This window comes from Triticum aestivum, chromosome 2D, assembly GCF_018294505.1.
Source record: "Triticum aestivum cultivar Chinese Spring chromosome 2D, IWGSC CS RefSeq v2.1, whole genome shotgun sequence".
Classification (NCBI taxonomy): Eukaryota; Viridiplantae; Streptophyta; class Magnoliopsida; order Poales; family Poaceae; genus Triticum; species Triticum aestivum.
In genome coordinates this window covers 575,326,099-575,341,193 of record NC_057799.1, presented here as the reverse complement: position 1 = coordinate 575,341,193, position 15,095 = coordinate 575,326,099, and the positions used below count along the sequence as shown (strand labels likewise).

The following is a 15,095-nucleotide window of genomic DNA, read 5'->3' as shown; positions in this document are numbered from 1 at the left end:
TATATATATATATATATATATATATATATATATATATATATATATATATATATAATGTTTCCCATAAATATAGTCTACATATCTGAGTTGTATACTAGGCACCACAGATATATGTTGTCCGGATTAGTCTCAAATTTTGAGGTATATGACTCGAGACTGGCATGGATAATATATATTATTCAAATACATGTGATAAGTTTGTAGTGTTGCAAACGATCGAGATCAACATGGCAATGTCATGGTCCCTGTGAGAGCGAAGCGAATGACATGGACTTTTAGTGCATAGCTCCCTCGTGCTCCTTTTTTTACACACGGGAAGTGATGCACTCTTTCTCTGGTGATGATTAACATGTTAGCATTTCAGGGGAAGTCAATTGTTGCTATTGTGGTAATTGGGTAATCAATCAATAAAAATACACATCTCCCACTATTCAGGCGCCTAAAAATTTTGTGTGCCTTCAGTCATATCTCTAATCATTGGCCATGTGTTTCATGATTCTCGAATGTGGTTGCAAGATTGGGTTGGATTTTACTGGACCTTTTTCTCTTTCTAGTCGATTTTGCTAGTGTGTTGGGCTCTTTCTCATTGTGTTGCCAGTTATAAGAGTGGATAGAGTAATGGAGAGTGGTGTCTGTTACGCTTTTGTTCGCTAGCCACTTCTCCACTCTCCTCTTGTCGATAGTTTGCGCTCTAGGGTTTCATGTTATTCTCTTGCGTGTGTGGGATTCTTGGTTGTGTTTGTCTGGTTTTGTTCATACCATCTTGTGGTTATGATTTTAAGGTGTTTTTTGCTACTGATTTTCGTGTAGTTCATTGTGATATTTTTTGTTCCCTCGCGTCATCATTCTAGGATTAGTTCACTACTGAGCTCCTGATCGAATCGAAGGCAGGTTATGCTTTTGTGCTTCTCCTATTTATTTATTTTTCTCGAGTGTATGCAACCCTAGTTCCTTATTAAATAGGGGTAATGTGAGAGTCTAATCATATAAGCTAGTTAGGTTCTATATGAGACTTATTGTTAGTTCTTGGGATGAAATAATTAGATGGTCAAGCTATTTTTGTTACTTGTCTTAAAATGCTTTGTGTTTCCCCTTGCCGTTTCCTTTCTTCAAGCGATTGCTCTAGATCACTATCAAAACAGGGGAATGCATGAGGCAGATTTTCAACTAGTTTTAGTTGCTTCATATATCTTCCTCATTTACTAGTGTTCTATTCTTATTATATTTTCTATTTTTCCATGTTGCTTTTTTGGAGATTTTTCTAGATAACAACAGTTAAAAGTCATCTAACCCCTTGGTGAATTTTGGTGATTAATGTCAACATGTCTCAAGGAACTAATGTCTCCTACAATTTATTTTAGGAAAAACGTTCCTTGTGGGTGCAACAAAGGAATAGAAGCTGACCCCTACAAATTGCATCAAGACAAATATTGGCCAAGCCAAGGATTCCACCTTTTCATTTTAGTGATCGAAGATCATATTTAGTCCATAGGCATGCTGATAGTAAGAAAATGGGATGAGGATGTCGTGATGAGTTTGTTTCTCCATGTGCTTAAAGATTAAACTCCAAAACCCTCAAATTCCTTCAAAGATTCCTCCATTATATCTACCTAGTTCCATTCACTTCAAAACTTTCGAGCTCTTCCAGTCAGAATTGCTGAACCATTCACCATATATAGTTGTTGCATAACCCTTTCCATTCGAAGCTTCCAAGTGTTCCATTCAGAATGACCAAAGCATTCGACAAACCTTCTGTTGTGATGTCGGAATTTTCGAAGCTAACCGGTCAAAATTTCTGAGGTGACAACACATAGTGCATCACTGCCGAAATATACACCTCAGAGCCTTCGTATGATACTTGGTTGGACATTCTGAACCGTCTGAAAGTTATTACCTATGTTCATGCCAGACCTTCCGAGTTGTGTAATTAACTTGGTGACGGTCAAATTTCTGGTCCCTCCTATTTATACCCCCAACCTATCCCACCAGTTCCCTCCTATTTTGAGGAATGTATATTATGTATTCTAACCTTGACTTGTATGTTTTGTGGTATGATATTTAGTTTGTCTTTTATTTCTTTTTAGTATGTCCTTCCCATATAAGGTAACACATGGCTTCTTTAGTTGCTTGGTTGATCGATTGCATTGTTTTTGCCGGTGTATCCCGTGACAAAATAGGTGTAACTCATGTAGCTATGCTTATCATTTCTTTCAAAAGGTGATACAACGTCAAATAGACCCTAGAAAATGATGTGCACACTGCCAAGATAGATGTGTATTTCATCTGGTATTGCATCGTGATAGTTTTCCAAAGTAATCATATGATATTTTTTTCCTTTTTCTGCCTTACCTTCTAATAGCTTAAGTTTTTCCTTTTGCCGTTTTGTAAGACTTTTGTGTCATCTTGAAGTTTTATCCTAAAATACCACACTTTTCTTGAGGAGCACAATACAAACGCGGACACTTACGCACACGCATGCACACTCATCCCTATGAACACACATATTCCCTATCCTACGGCCACCTATGAGAGACAGAGTCAATATATCTTGAAGAGATTGACAAAAGTCATAATAGACACCTCGTAGTTAACAGGCGCGCCATAACACTGAAAGAATAATGTCGAAGAACCTGAAATGAATCCATAAAATATGCGAACACACATACCAAGTCTAGGACTTGAACCCGAGTGTTCTGGTTCCACCACAAGGAAGCTAATCATCTATGCTATGCTTAGTTCACAATGACAAACACTTGGGTGACTCTTCAAGAAAAAAAATATCAATGTAGCCATTCCTTGGGTAGTTGCTTTCTCTACATAATGTTTCCCGCGGATAGGTGGACGAAATCAACCATACTAGATTTTTTTTGTCGAAGACCATCCACCACGAATATATATTATCCGAATTTGGGTCAAATTTTGAGTTACACGGCTAGAAACTAGTGAGGGTAGTAATTCATTATCCGAGTACAAGTGACATGTTTGTAGTGTTGCATACGATCGAGATCGGCATGGCAACGCCATGGCCAACGAGGTGAACGACATGGATTTTTAGTGCATATTTCCTCGCACACCTTTTATACACTGTTGTTATCGAGTTAATTGATTAATCAATAATATTTCATTAAAAAGGAAAATAGACCGAGCGTATCTTCTTTTTTGAGAGGGGAGGTAAACTATTGAAGGAAAAAAAACCAATGTATCAATTCCTTGGGTATCTGCTTTCTTTACATAATGTTCCCCCGAACAGGTGGATGAAGTCAATTGGACTAGATTTTTTAGTTATGTACTCATCCCATTCCAAAATAGATGACCCAACTTTATACTAACTTTGTACTATACAAAGTTAGTACAAAGTTGGGTTATCTATTTTGAAACGGAGGGAATACATACTAGCCACCATGAATTTATATCATCCAATTTCTGCTAATTTTCAAGTCATACAACTAGAGACCAGTACGGATAATACATTACCCGAGCACACGTGACATGTTTGTAGCGTTGCCAACGATCGAGATCGCCATGGCAATGTCATGGCCCCTTTGAGAAGGAGGCGAACGACAGGGATTTCTGTGCATAATTTCCTCGTGCTCCTGTTACGCGCGTGAAGTGACGCGCTCTTCTCTGGTTGTGTGATTGAATCGTCAGCTTTTCGGTTGGAAGTAAACTGTTGTTATCACGTTAATCGATCAATCAATTGTACTATTATGATAAAAAGAAGATAAACCGAGCGTGTCTACTTGAGGCTGGTTGGACGGGCCGCTGGCATGTGAACTTGGCGCCAATCTGCGACCGAGCGCGATGGCGATGGACGTGCATGTGCTCCTACCGCGCTGCCTCACACGCACACGTAGCCGAAATTCAGTCGCAGTCGGCATTAGTACGAAAAGGACTTGATGCTCACTGCAGGCCAGGGGCTGGAAAACGAAATGCCGTGAGCATCATGCATAATAAGTCTTCCTTCTGTGCCAAAATACTTGTATTTGGAGAAAATTTGTACAAGTTCCCTCAACTACAAGTATTTTGGTACAGATATAGTATAGAAGTAGCCATTTTTTCACTTGGTTGGATAATATACTAGGGTAGACATGAGATACATGAATTCTTTAAAGCGAAGTGTTTTCTCTTCTTCTTTCAGTTTTTTTCTTGGGTAAAAAACAGCTATTTTTTCCCCTTGTTGAGAAGAGTTGCGTGGATGGCTAACGCGCTAGCTCCCTGCATATGCAAAACGGGCATAATTAGAGTACTTCCTTTGTAAACTAATATAAGAGCGTTTAAAACGCTTTTATATTGGTTTACAGAGGGAATACTTATTATCTACTCCCTCCGTCCCTAATATAGAAGCATCTTTTAAAAAACGCTTTTATATTATAAGACGGAGTGAATATGTTAAATATGTAGTTAGGTTTGCACGTACGAGCTTAAGAAAAAGACCATTCTCTTCTGAGTTCATGCATGGGGATGGCTCTATCAACGAATTCCTCGTGGCAGATAAAGGTTCGCCTTTAGAAAAGCACCCAAGATACAGCTACAAAACCAGTATTACGCACGTGCGGTTTGCGTCAAATAAACATGTGAACATGCCACGCGCACTCCTCACTTTTGCCACAGGAACATGCAGTGCAGCATGCATCGTTCACACAGCAAGCACTTTGCCATTATGTTTTAGCAACACAAGCCAAACATTTTCTTCACCTTTTTTCATTAAAATTTTGATGAGGTGACGTAGAATTAAATGAAGAAAAAGGTGATTGAGTATCACACGAAAGAAGAGAGATTAAGTATCATTCTGGACACTGCGGCTTTTTAAGCCGGACGCCTCACTCCTCACGTGGAGAGGTGAAACTAAACCCCCAACCCGTTAGTCAAACACGGATCTGAAAATCTTAAGTACAAGCGGTGTTTATCAACCCTGCCGGCTCAATACAGACTAAATATTTAAAATAATCGACGTGCATGTGTTTGCATGTATTTGATGTTTTGAAAATAGGATTTGTGGTTTCAAATGCAAGATTTGAGGCTCGTCTGGTCAATGTCCGTGGGCGCGTCCGGGATCCGAAATCTGCTCTTTATTAATTTGCACCCCCGGTGGTTTCCCCCGTCGAGGTTATAGCAATTTGCCCATTCCACAGGGCGCGATTCGCAAGAAGCAGCCCAGCCCGGCATGTGGTGGTGCGCGCCCGGGCCGCTCCTGGGAGATCCGGGCCGTCCGTCCCCGGAGCAGACGCGCACGATGTGCCAGCGCGTCGCCCTCGTCGCGTGCGTGCTTCGTCCCTCCCTTCCCCCGTGGCTCCGTGTCGCGGGTGCGGTCACCGGGCGGTGCACGCAACGCCCCAGACCGGGAACCGGCCTATATATGCACGCCACCAGGGCGAGGAGAAGCCCAACAGCAACGCACCGTCCCCAGACAGAACCCGAGCCCGAACGGAAAAGAGCTGCCCCCGAACCAGAACGCCAGGAAGCACAAAGGCTCTCTCCCTCCCCCCACCCACCTACTAAAATCCCCTCTCCGACTCCGGCGATTCTGATCTGCAGATCCCTCGCTCGCTCGCTCCGGCCGCTCGTCCACCGCCGGGATTTCGAGGTGGGTCTCGCGGCCTCTCTTCAGGATTTCTGGCACGGCCCGGGTGGGCGTAGGGAGGATTTTCCGGGGGCAGTGGGAGGTGGGCGGGCCTGCTTGGCCGGCCCTAGGGGCCAAACCCGCCCCATCATCTCCCTTGTCCGGCGGGATTCTGCTGCGGGATTGGGCGTCGGTTGCCCCGAATCCAGTCGCGGTTTTGCTTCCCCAGATTGAGCGAGCCCTCCTCCCCCTTCCGGGATTCCCGGAGCCTCACGGGCGTGCTGCGGACCGCGTTTGCCTGATCGAAACTGTTTAATTAATCAACCCTTTGTTTTTCTGTCTGATTTTGCAGTGCTGAGCTGCTCCAGCATCCAACCGCACCGCCTGGAAACTTTCATGGGTGTGGAGTGAGATCGAGAGCGGGGACCGTGAATTCCTACGAGGGTCGCCATTCGGCTTGCGCGTCTGCATGAACTGTTTCGTCAATCTGGGACTCAACTCCAACTCCAACCACTACGTCGCCTGCCTCCTCATCTTCCTGCTGCATTTCTCCCCGCAGCCGCTGCTGATAAATCACCCCAATTCCAATTCAAGTAGAAGTAATCGTCAAGAAGGACAATCCAATCTCAGTAGTAGTAATCGTTAAGGGGGAAAAACAGAGCTCAACAAATGGCGAACAACAACAGTAAGTCCCTTGCTCTTCTCCGCAGATTTTTCCACATGTAGTAGTGTTTTTCTTAGATTAGGCATTGCTTTCGCAACACTAGACTCCTTTTCAATGCATTCTTAGTGCACAAATCGAATTTGGCCACCATTTGGGACCAGGTGGTCCAACTTGATTTTGTCATGCCAAACACTCTCTACTACTGGTTGCTTATGGTTGTTGGGAGGGGCGTCGTGGGCCAGACGAAAGAGGCATCAACCGTCCAGCTGCAATTGCCGTTTCCTTGGACGGCGCTAGGAAGAAGAAAAAACCGAAATACTAGCTGTTTTTCATTTGTTATGCCAACACCTCACGCAAAGGGCACCCACCACTTCGGAAGCTTCTAGGATTTGACCGATTGGCCCATTTGGCAGGAACAAGTCCATGTGGTTGTGGAGTCCCATGCTATTTTTTAGCGCTGAATATTAGCTGCGAAGAGTGTGTCCACACAGGCTTCTTACTGTTAGTAAGAGTAAAATTAGTTATCACATAGATAGATACCTGTAATCAGATTACACAAATGGCATCACGTGGAAGTACAGTTATGCTTTATTTTACTCATGTGTTGTGATTCCGTGCATATTGATCGATATTATTGTGATGCACGTAGTTTGGCGTGTATTATTGTTCAGAATATTCGCTAACGGATCTAGCTGTTTGTGGACCAATGCCACAATTGAAAATATTTATTTATTTGCTCCATTTAACGTCGCTCTTGTCGGTTTCATAAAAGAACACTTTGCTCTTGTCAGATTCATTCAACTCATATGCCTTTTTTAATTTTTGGGTCTTAGTGCAACTATTGTCATCATAAGAGAAGATGCTTGGTGATTATGTTCTGGACTGAAGTTTGACTGCCTTTTTAGTGTCCGAAGCATATCCTGCAGAGGGTTGTCTTGTCTAAAGCTAGGTCTGCCAACTAATACCATCATAAACAACAGTCTAAAAATAAAGCATTGTTCCACATTTATTTATTGGAGTAGCCTCAAGTGTCCAATGTCTCACTTGTAAGGACAGACATCATGTCAAATCACAGCTAGAAAAAGTTACTAATGATCTTAGGTACTATAGTTTAATCTGCAGCTGCCTGTCCAATAGAAGTGTTAAATCGTTTTAAGTTTGATCTGTCATACTCGTACACATTAGAGGGTTCACTCTGGAGCTACATACCAAGAACATATTATGTTAGGAGTTCCAGTCCACACTGCGTTAAGTTGTTGGGAAAATCAGCGAAAATCTTTAATTGTCCTGTCTTACTTCGCCATCATTGTTCTGAGACAGGGAACATGCCTCACTACTAACCCTCCATGGTGGAGGGGGTAGAGGAGGGTTGATGTGAGAAGAACAGACGATATCGGCACTTTCACTACTTGGTAGGCTTCTTTATGTTATTTTTGTATGAACTGGTCTTTTTTTCATTTGGAGGTACCCCGTGCCACATAAAAGCAAATTGTCAGCCATAAGTGCCGGCGCCTCTGCCTGAAAACCATAAATCTCCACATACATGAACTCAGTAACCCCACAGCAGACAAGCATTCTCCAATCACATAATTCATCAGAAGATTAAAGCTGTTGGTTATCCCATCCAACCACCATAAGATATGTGAAAGTTTAGGTAACCCCCATATATGGATAAGTGCAGAAAACATTGCATGCTGCCTGCCTTTCCTCTGGTAGATGTCCCCAAAATGTTGTGTTTATTACTTAGTATTTCAATAACTAATATTACTAATTGAATGAGAAATCACTTGTACATGGACAGATGGTCACTAAAATAAATACATACCATTGAACACTTTCATTTCAAACTTTCTAGTTCAGTATTCCACTCTAATTTTAAGGCAAAACCTTCTTTTTTCTTTTTCAGGCTCATACGGTGAAAATGTCAGTAGAAAATCCCACACGCCTTCAGCTATTGTTATTGGTGGTGGGTTTGCAGGCATTGCTGCTGCAAATGCGCTCAGGAATGCGTCCTTCGAGGTATTGCATAATGTGGTTTTTGATCTTGTTCTGATGGTTTAGCTGCAATTCATACGATGCTCTTTGATCCATACAATTGTCATCTCATCAGCTATGCTATTGTGATCTTTCCAGGTCGTTCTTCTGGAATCCCGTGACCGGATAGGTGGCCGAGTTCACACTGACTACTCTTTTGGGTTTCCTGTTGATCTTGGGGCATCTTGGTGAGTTCCATTATTTCCCTGGCTCCCTGCACTACATTTATAGTATTGTTTATACTGTTTATGACCAGAAGTTCATCTAGAAGCACAATTTTGAATCTTATTTCCAATTTTTGTGTGCACCAGGCTTCATGGTGTTTGTGAAGAAAATCCCCTGGCACCGATCATTGGAAGACTTGGGCTTCCACTGTACCGCACCAGTGGAGATGACTCTGTCCTTTTTGATCATGATCTCGAGAGGTACAACTTAATCTAGGTCCTGTATGTTCAGAGATATGATGAAACCAAATAAGGCTGCAACTAACATGTTATATTGTCTTTCAGTTATGCACTTTATGATACTAATGGATCTCAAGTCCCACAAGAGTTTGTAGAAAAGATAGGGAAAGTGTTTGAGGCTATATTGGAAGAGGTAATTACTTCTCTCAGTTCTTGGTGCTTATTTATTTTTGCTGATATTTCTTGGGTCTTGATATCCTGTAACATTGGTATGTGCACAGACTGGCAAATTAAGGGAAGAAATGAAGGAAGATATTTCTATAGCTAAGGCCATTGCAATTGTTTTGGAGAGGAATCCACACTTGAGGTTCGCACCATCAATCCCTGTGTGCTTAGGGTATCGTAAAGATATTGATTATCTTATCTGACACCATTGTCCTCATATCAGGCAAGAAGGGATTGCACATGATGTTCTCCAGTGGTATTTGTGCCGCATGGAGGGTTGGTTTGCTACTGATGCGGATGCCATCTCGCTCCAGTGTTGGGACCAGGTAGTATTCACACCCCTCCTCCTAGTACTAATAAAATAGCCATTGATCTCTGCATTATTCATGACCATATTCTGTGTAATCGGGTGCAGGAAGTTCTTCTTCCTGGTGGCCATGGTCTCATGGTTCGTGGATATCGCCCAGTTATAAATACTTTGGCAAAAGGTCTAGATATACGCCTTGGTCATAGGTATGCATATCTCTGCTTTTCCTCTAAATGTTATGAACATGGTTCCACCTTCCGTTTGTTAGTACTGATCCAAGCTCTTCTCCTCAGGGTTGTTGAAATTGTTCGGCACTGGAATAGAGTAGAGGTTACTGTAAGCAATGGCAAAACATTTGTTGCGGATGCTGCAGTCATCACTGTTCCCTTGGGTGTTCTTAAATCAAACACCATTAAGTTTGAGCCAAGGCTCCCGGAGTGGAAGGAGGAAGCAATAAGAGAACTGTCAGTTGGGGTCGAAAACAAAATAGTTCTCCACTTCAGTGAGGTTTTCTGGCCTAACGTGGAGTTCCTCGGAGTAGTTTCATCCACCACATATGGCTGCAGCTATTTCCTCAACCTTCACAAGGCAACAGGGCATGCTGTTCTTGTTTACATGCCTGCAGGCCGGCTTGCTTGTGACATTGAAAAGATGTCGGATGAGGCCGCGGCTCAATTTGCGTTTTCACAGTTGAAGAAGATCCTCCCTAATGCAGCTGAGCCGGTTAGCATTTCGACACATATCTCAGTATAATTAGCATCAATACCGCTTCCAGTTCTAACTATCATGTTGCCTAAATCCTATTGCAGCTTAACTACCTAGTGTCACACTGGGGCTCAGACGAGAACACGCTTGGCTCCTACACCTTTGATGGTGTGGGCAAGCCGCGCGACCTGTACGAGAAGCTCCGCATCCCTGTCGACAATCTATTCTTTGCGGGGGAGGCCACGAGCGTACAGTACACGGGCACGGTGCACGGCGCCTTCTCCACGGGGGAGATGGCAGCCGAGGAGTGCCGGATGAGGGTCCTGGAGAAGTTCAGGGAGCTGGATATGCTGGAGATGTGCCACCCGATGGCCGAGCAAACGGCCACCGTCTCCGTCCCGCTGCTCATCTCCCGGCTGTAAACAGTCCCGCCCCTAAACTATCTATCTATTGTCGCGGCGGGTTCGCCGGCCGTTCATTCCAGTGATTGCTCGAGGAAGGCAGCGTGGGAGCAATCTATCCTTGCTCTTCCTCGTGGCATGAGGCGTGTGGTCGTGTGACCCTGTGGTTTGCTGAATAAACTTACTGTTGGGTAATAAAAATTTGTGGGCGTCGGTATGTATACTGTCAGCGTGATGTGGGGGGTTTGTGCTTGGTAAGGAGCTACGGCCTACTTGACCATCTTTGTAGGGCAGAGTTGGTGGTGTAGTATGTGTGATGGAACACTGTAATTTTACTACATTGACATTCTTAATATTGGTGATGATGGCAGATTATTTAGTGTTTTATAACTCAAAATCGAATCTGATTGCGTCGAAACCATTTGTGATTCCAGAGGGCGTAGAGAGCACCGTGAGGGCATCTCCTCGCTGTATTCAAACCAAATCGGACACACCAAATGCCAACGTACATGTCTGGACTTGTCAGCGGACGATTTTCAGGGAGCCGACCATCCAATCTGGGTGAACCCGGTAGCCGGTGCCTCCAAAGCCTCATCCATAGTCGCGTCCTCCTCGTCCAAGCTCTCCTCCTCCGAAGAGCTCGGAAGCTCTCCCGACGTAATGTGGGCCGCGGATTGGACACGCCATGCGTCCACCTCGACCGTGATTTTGTGGCGGCATCGCTGCGAGAGGGCCTTCCACCACCCACATTGGGTCCCAACATTGCTCATGGAGGTCGAAGAAGGAAGAAGGGAGGGTTGGCGGCTCGGACAGAGGGAGTCGGGGCTCGGAGGTGGTGTAGTTTGTGCCGTGGCCGACGATCTTCAAATAGTAGCACCCCCCTGGCAGGCGGAGCAACGGCTTGAATGTGTTCGGCGAGATTGGCTTCTCGTTCGCCGCGCCGACGTGAATGTCGGGCAGGCGGACGGACGGCTAGCCCGCTTGAATGCGATAGGAAGCCGTCCCGTCGCCTCAGTCATGTCCGCTCTGAACTGGCATTAATGTGAGCGGTGGGCCAGAGCAGCTTTCTCGGCCACCTCACCTGTGTGAATGCCACGCCTTATGGCCAGCATGCGGCTGCGACCGGTCACGTCCTCCCTGGACCGACACGAATGCGACGCGGAGAGCGGAATGTCGGTTAGAGCGGAACGAGGGGGAGGGGTTGGGAGGGTTGCGTGGGTCCTGGATATCGGAGGCTTATGTGGCGAATGTCCGGACGCTTGCAAACCTCCTACTAGTTTGCTTCTGGTTTGTGAAATTTCGGACGTCCAGGCTATTCCGCGGACATTTGATGCAGGGTATTGGAGGATAAACTGTCCAGACCACACGGTCTCAGACATTTAGGAGCGGTTTGATGGACGACTTTAGAGATGCCCTGACTCCGTGTTGCCGTCTTAGAGTGAGGACTCATCATGCACCTCCCTGATTCGTTAGGCTTCCAAGTCTGGTATCTGATCACATCGTGTTTGTTAGGGTTTCCAACAGTACTACAGTAGCCACTGATTTTGGCCGATCGACAGATTCTTTGGCTGATTTTCTTAATCACTGTGCGCCTACTGTCCTTCCATCCCATGTTCTGTGGTTCTTGATTTTTCTTCTTGCACTGTTGTTAGAACGTAAGGCCGTGGCTTCCCCGCCCATTATTCTGAATGCCAATCGGCAACCGACCAATATATATCAGTGTCAGTATATTACTATCGTGGTCTCGACGTAGCGCTTTCTGAATCTGTTTACAGCGTGTTTCCTAGGGTTTCCAACGGTAGGTACTGATTTCGACTAGTCGATACATTTACTGATCGCTGAATCACTGTGCGTCTACTGCCTTTTTCGTCTCATCGTTCTGCGGTTTCTGAATTTCCCATCTACTGTTGTTGGACGCAATGGCCGTGGGTTCCCTGCACATTATTCTTGATGCCAAACGGCAACAGACTATCAGGATACCATCAGCTTACTGTTTTCTGAATCTTGGTACGCTGTGATTGGCATTGACATCCACTCTGCACCTCAAAATGTCCCTGGAAATAAACAGCGAAATTTCTCCGCTCTCCGATTTCGACACATGGCCCATGTTCTAGACATTTCCAAGATTTGCGCGATCCGCTCGAAGTAAACGTTGAGCAACCAACTTGCTGATTTCACTATCCTAACCCATACGTTGCTCGCCGATAGGCTGGGACAGTACAGTACGGAAGGCTGTCACTGGGGCACTGAGGCTTGAAATGCCAAGACGAGACAGGACATGGGGCTTGCTCGTCCTGATGCGTCTGCCCTCCTCCGAGGGGATGCTACCTTGATCGACACACTTGTCTACCAAAGCAGAAGGGTCCATGAAACAAACCCAAAGAGAAATGATACCGTCGAAAAAAAGGAGGAAAAAGAACACTGAGTGTCTTGTGGCTTGCCTCTGAAATTAGCCAATGTTCCTCTGAGACTTAGATTAAATACCCAAGCAGCTTTTCTGAAGCCAATACACAGCTACTTTTTTATTTTTTGCATACTTTCGGCCAATTGCATCCAACATTTTCAGGCCGGTTTGTGTTCTGAGCACTGGAAAGTGGCGTATGTGCCATGGCATTTGGGCTGTGTGCTGTATAGAAACAGTACCCGCGATGGGAGACTAATAACAGCACTGATTCTCTGGTCTCTTCCTCTCGATCCATATATTGTTATTAACCTCTCTTCTTTCCCCCCAGATTTTTTCTCCAGTTTAGTGGACCATATTGATCCGAATGAGCACTGTGGCTCTATAAATACACGCCCCGAAATTACTGACCTCCCATAAGCTAGCAGCCTAGCACAATAGAACTCACATGCCAGTACATTTTTAGCCTGCTGTGTGGAACACTGAAGTGCAAGCTACCCATGCAACTTGCAGGTTTTGAGAACTTGTGAGTTGCACGCCCACGCTGGTCATGGCCAAGGCACAGGTCGTCGCCCGGATCACTGTCGAGGTCGCGCCGTCCATCATCAGGCGCCGCCGGCGCGGGCTCCCGTTGACGGTGCTGGACACGATAGCGGAGGAGGAGAAGGAGGCGGCCGTGGTCGCGGCCATGGCGCCTCACCACCGCAACAATGTGACAGCCGGCCGCTACGGCGCCGGGGACACCGCTGGCTCCTCGGCGCACGCCGGTGCCGAGAAGGGGAAGCGGTGCGTCGGCGGGAGCAACGGTCCTTCAGAGCACGGGGAGGAGCGGCTCGCGACGGGCAAAGCGCGGTGCTCAAAGATCGCCGCGTGATTGATTCCCGTCGGCGGGGAACTGGACTTAATTAGTCTTGTTACTAGCTTGGTACAGTGTATGATGGTGCTGTTCTCCTACGTTGTGGGCTCAGGCTTAGGAATGGGCGAACTGCTTCCTAATCATCTAGCGTCGGGTTCTCTTTCTATTTCCTGTATGCGTAGAAGTACGGCAGTCTGGACATGTAACTCTCTCTGCTCATGTCTGATACAGTTTACAGTTAATACAATGGATTGCAGTTTCAGTCTGCCTCCTGCCTCCTGGGAGCCAGAGGTACGTGTTGTATATATTGAATTTCGCTTTTGCTAAACTGCAGTTGACTGATTTTTCTTTCTCTCTTCTCAGTCGATTTTGCATGCGTGGGATCCTTTCGTGACGTTTGTGCGTAGTTGTGACGCGTGATTATGCGAGCTGTGTCGTCAGACTGAGGAATCTTTTGTTGCAACCAAACTTTTTTTTTGAAACTCGGCCTATGAGGATCTCGGTTTTTTAAGAGCAACTCCAACGGGCCGACCCAAACGAACGGCGCATTTGTCCGTTTTTTGTCCGTTTGAGTCGGCCACCCGTCCGGCGTTCGCCCAGTTTTTTATTTGGGTCGGCAGTGCGCCCAACGCACCGATCATGGCAGCGGCCATGTCTCATGCCGGCACCACGCACTGGCCAGTCGGCCGGCACAAATGCCAGCACATAAAAAAAGGGTGGACTTGAATTCGACCACGCCATCACGGCTCCCGTGGTCATGCCAGCACACCTGCCGGCATACAAAAAAGATGGCGCTCGCCGCCATAGACCACTCGTCGTCGAACTTGAGTATGTCGGCCTGCATCTTCTCGAACCACGACCTCTTCCTTGGAGACACGGTGTTGAGATCCACCTTCATGATCTCCACCCCGGTCATCATGCTCGCGAGAGCCACTTCTTTCGCCTTGGTCTTGGCGTTGGCGGCCTCGATCTCTAGCATCTTGGCTTGCTTCTCCGCCTCCAGCTCGAACATCTTGGCTTGCTTCTCCGCGTCCATGAAAGCGTCCATTTGCTCCGCCTTGAAACGCCGGCGCTTCTCCTCCCTTGAGTCCTTTTTGTTCATCATGCCCTCCACGCTTGCGATCAAGGCGTTGGATGCCGCATCCCGCTTGTCCTCCTTCTTGGAGTTGGTCTTCCCCCGCGGCCGTGCCGGCTCGCCCTCCCCAACATCCTCCATGGCTTGCTTCCCCCCACGCGACTTGAGTGCGGCATATTGCGCCTTGAACTTCTCCTCGTCCTTGATGACCCGAAAGCAATGGGAGAGGTTGAAGCACTTGCCATTGTGTTGAACCTTGAATGCCTCCAAAGCTTGAAATGCCTATAAAATGTTTCCACGCAAGCATATGGGCAAATGATATACAAATGAACATGCAAGCATGAACTTGATGACACAAAAGAGGGCGGCTTGCTAGCATACCATGTCTTGCATGCCGATGCCGCTCACGGGGCGGGCCTTGACGCTCTCAAGAGTGGCGCAAAACTTGTTGCACTCTTGTTGG

The 15,095-nt window shown here is 46.1% G+C and overlaps 2 protein-coding genes across 3 annotated transcripts; both read left to right on the top strand.

The window, feature by feature from the left end:
- The first annotated feature begins 5,390 nt into the window (after nt 1-5,390).
- Nucleotides 5,391-10,675, top strand: LOC123054629 (polyamine oxidase 3). Of its 2 annotated transcripts, XM_044478432.1 has the most exons (11): nt 5,414-5,584; nt 5,913-6,245; nt 8,131-8,243; nt 8,358-8,446; nt 8,570-8,683; nt 8,768-8,855; nt 8,944-9,029; nt 9,111-9,213; nt 9,303-9,400; nt 9,488-9,917; nt 10,004-10,675. In XM_044478432.1, the coding sequence occupies exons 2-11, from the start codon at nt 6,230-6,232 to the stop codon at nt 10,319-10,321; spliced, it is 1,455 nt and encodes a 484-aa protein (XP_044334367.1). In that variant the 5' UTR covers nt 5,414-5,584; nt 5,913-6,229; the 3' UTR covers nt 10,322-10,675. The 2 variants fall into 2 exon arrangements, with proteins under 2 accessions (XP_044334366.1, XP_044334367.1); XM_044478431.1 differs by having other exon boundaries at nt 5,391-5,584; nt 9,303-9,917.
- A 2,279-nt stretch (nt 10,676-12,954) lies between these two features.
- On the top strand, nt 12,955-13,835 carry LOC123054628 (uncharacterized). The gene has a single exon (XM_044478430.1). It carries the CDS (start codon nt 13,252-13,254, stop codon nt 13,573-13,575), a length of 324 nt encoding a protein of 107 aa, XP_044334365.1. The 5' UTR covers nt 12,955-13,251; the 3' UTR covers nt 13,576-13,835.
- The last annotated feature ends 1,260 nt before the right edge of the window (nt 13,836-15,095 follow it).

What these genes read in the sequence shown, in the direction of transcription:
- LOC123054628 (XM_044478430.1), top strand. Translation starts at nt 13,252, where the DNA reads ATGGCCAAGGCACAGGTCGTCGCCCGGATCACTGTCGAGGTCGCGCCG.
- LOC123054629 (XM_044478431.1), top strand. An exon ending in GAGAGGAATCCACACTTGAG is followed by an intron (nt 9,030 to 9,110) that starts GTTCGCACCATC and finishes TCCTCATATCAG; the next exon opens with GCAAGAAGGGATTGCACATG. An exon ending in CGCTCCAGTGTTGGGACCAG is followed by an intron (nt 9,214 to 9,302) that starts GTAGTATTCACA and finishes AATCGGGTGCAG; the next exon opens with GAAGTTCTTCTTCCTGGTGG.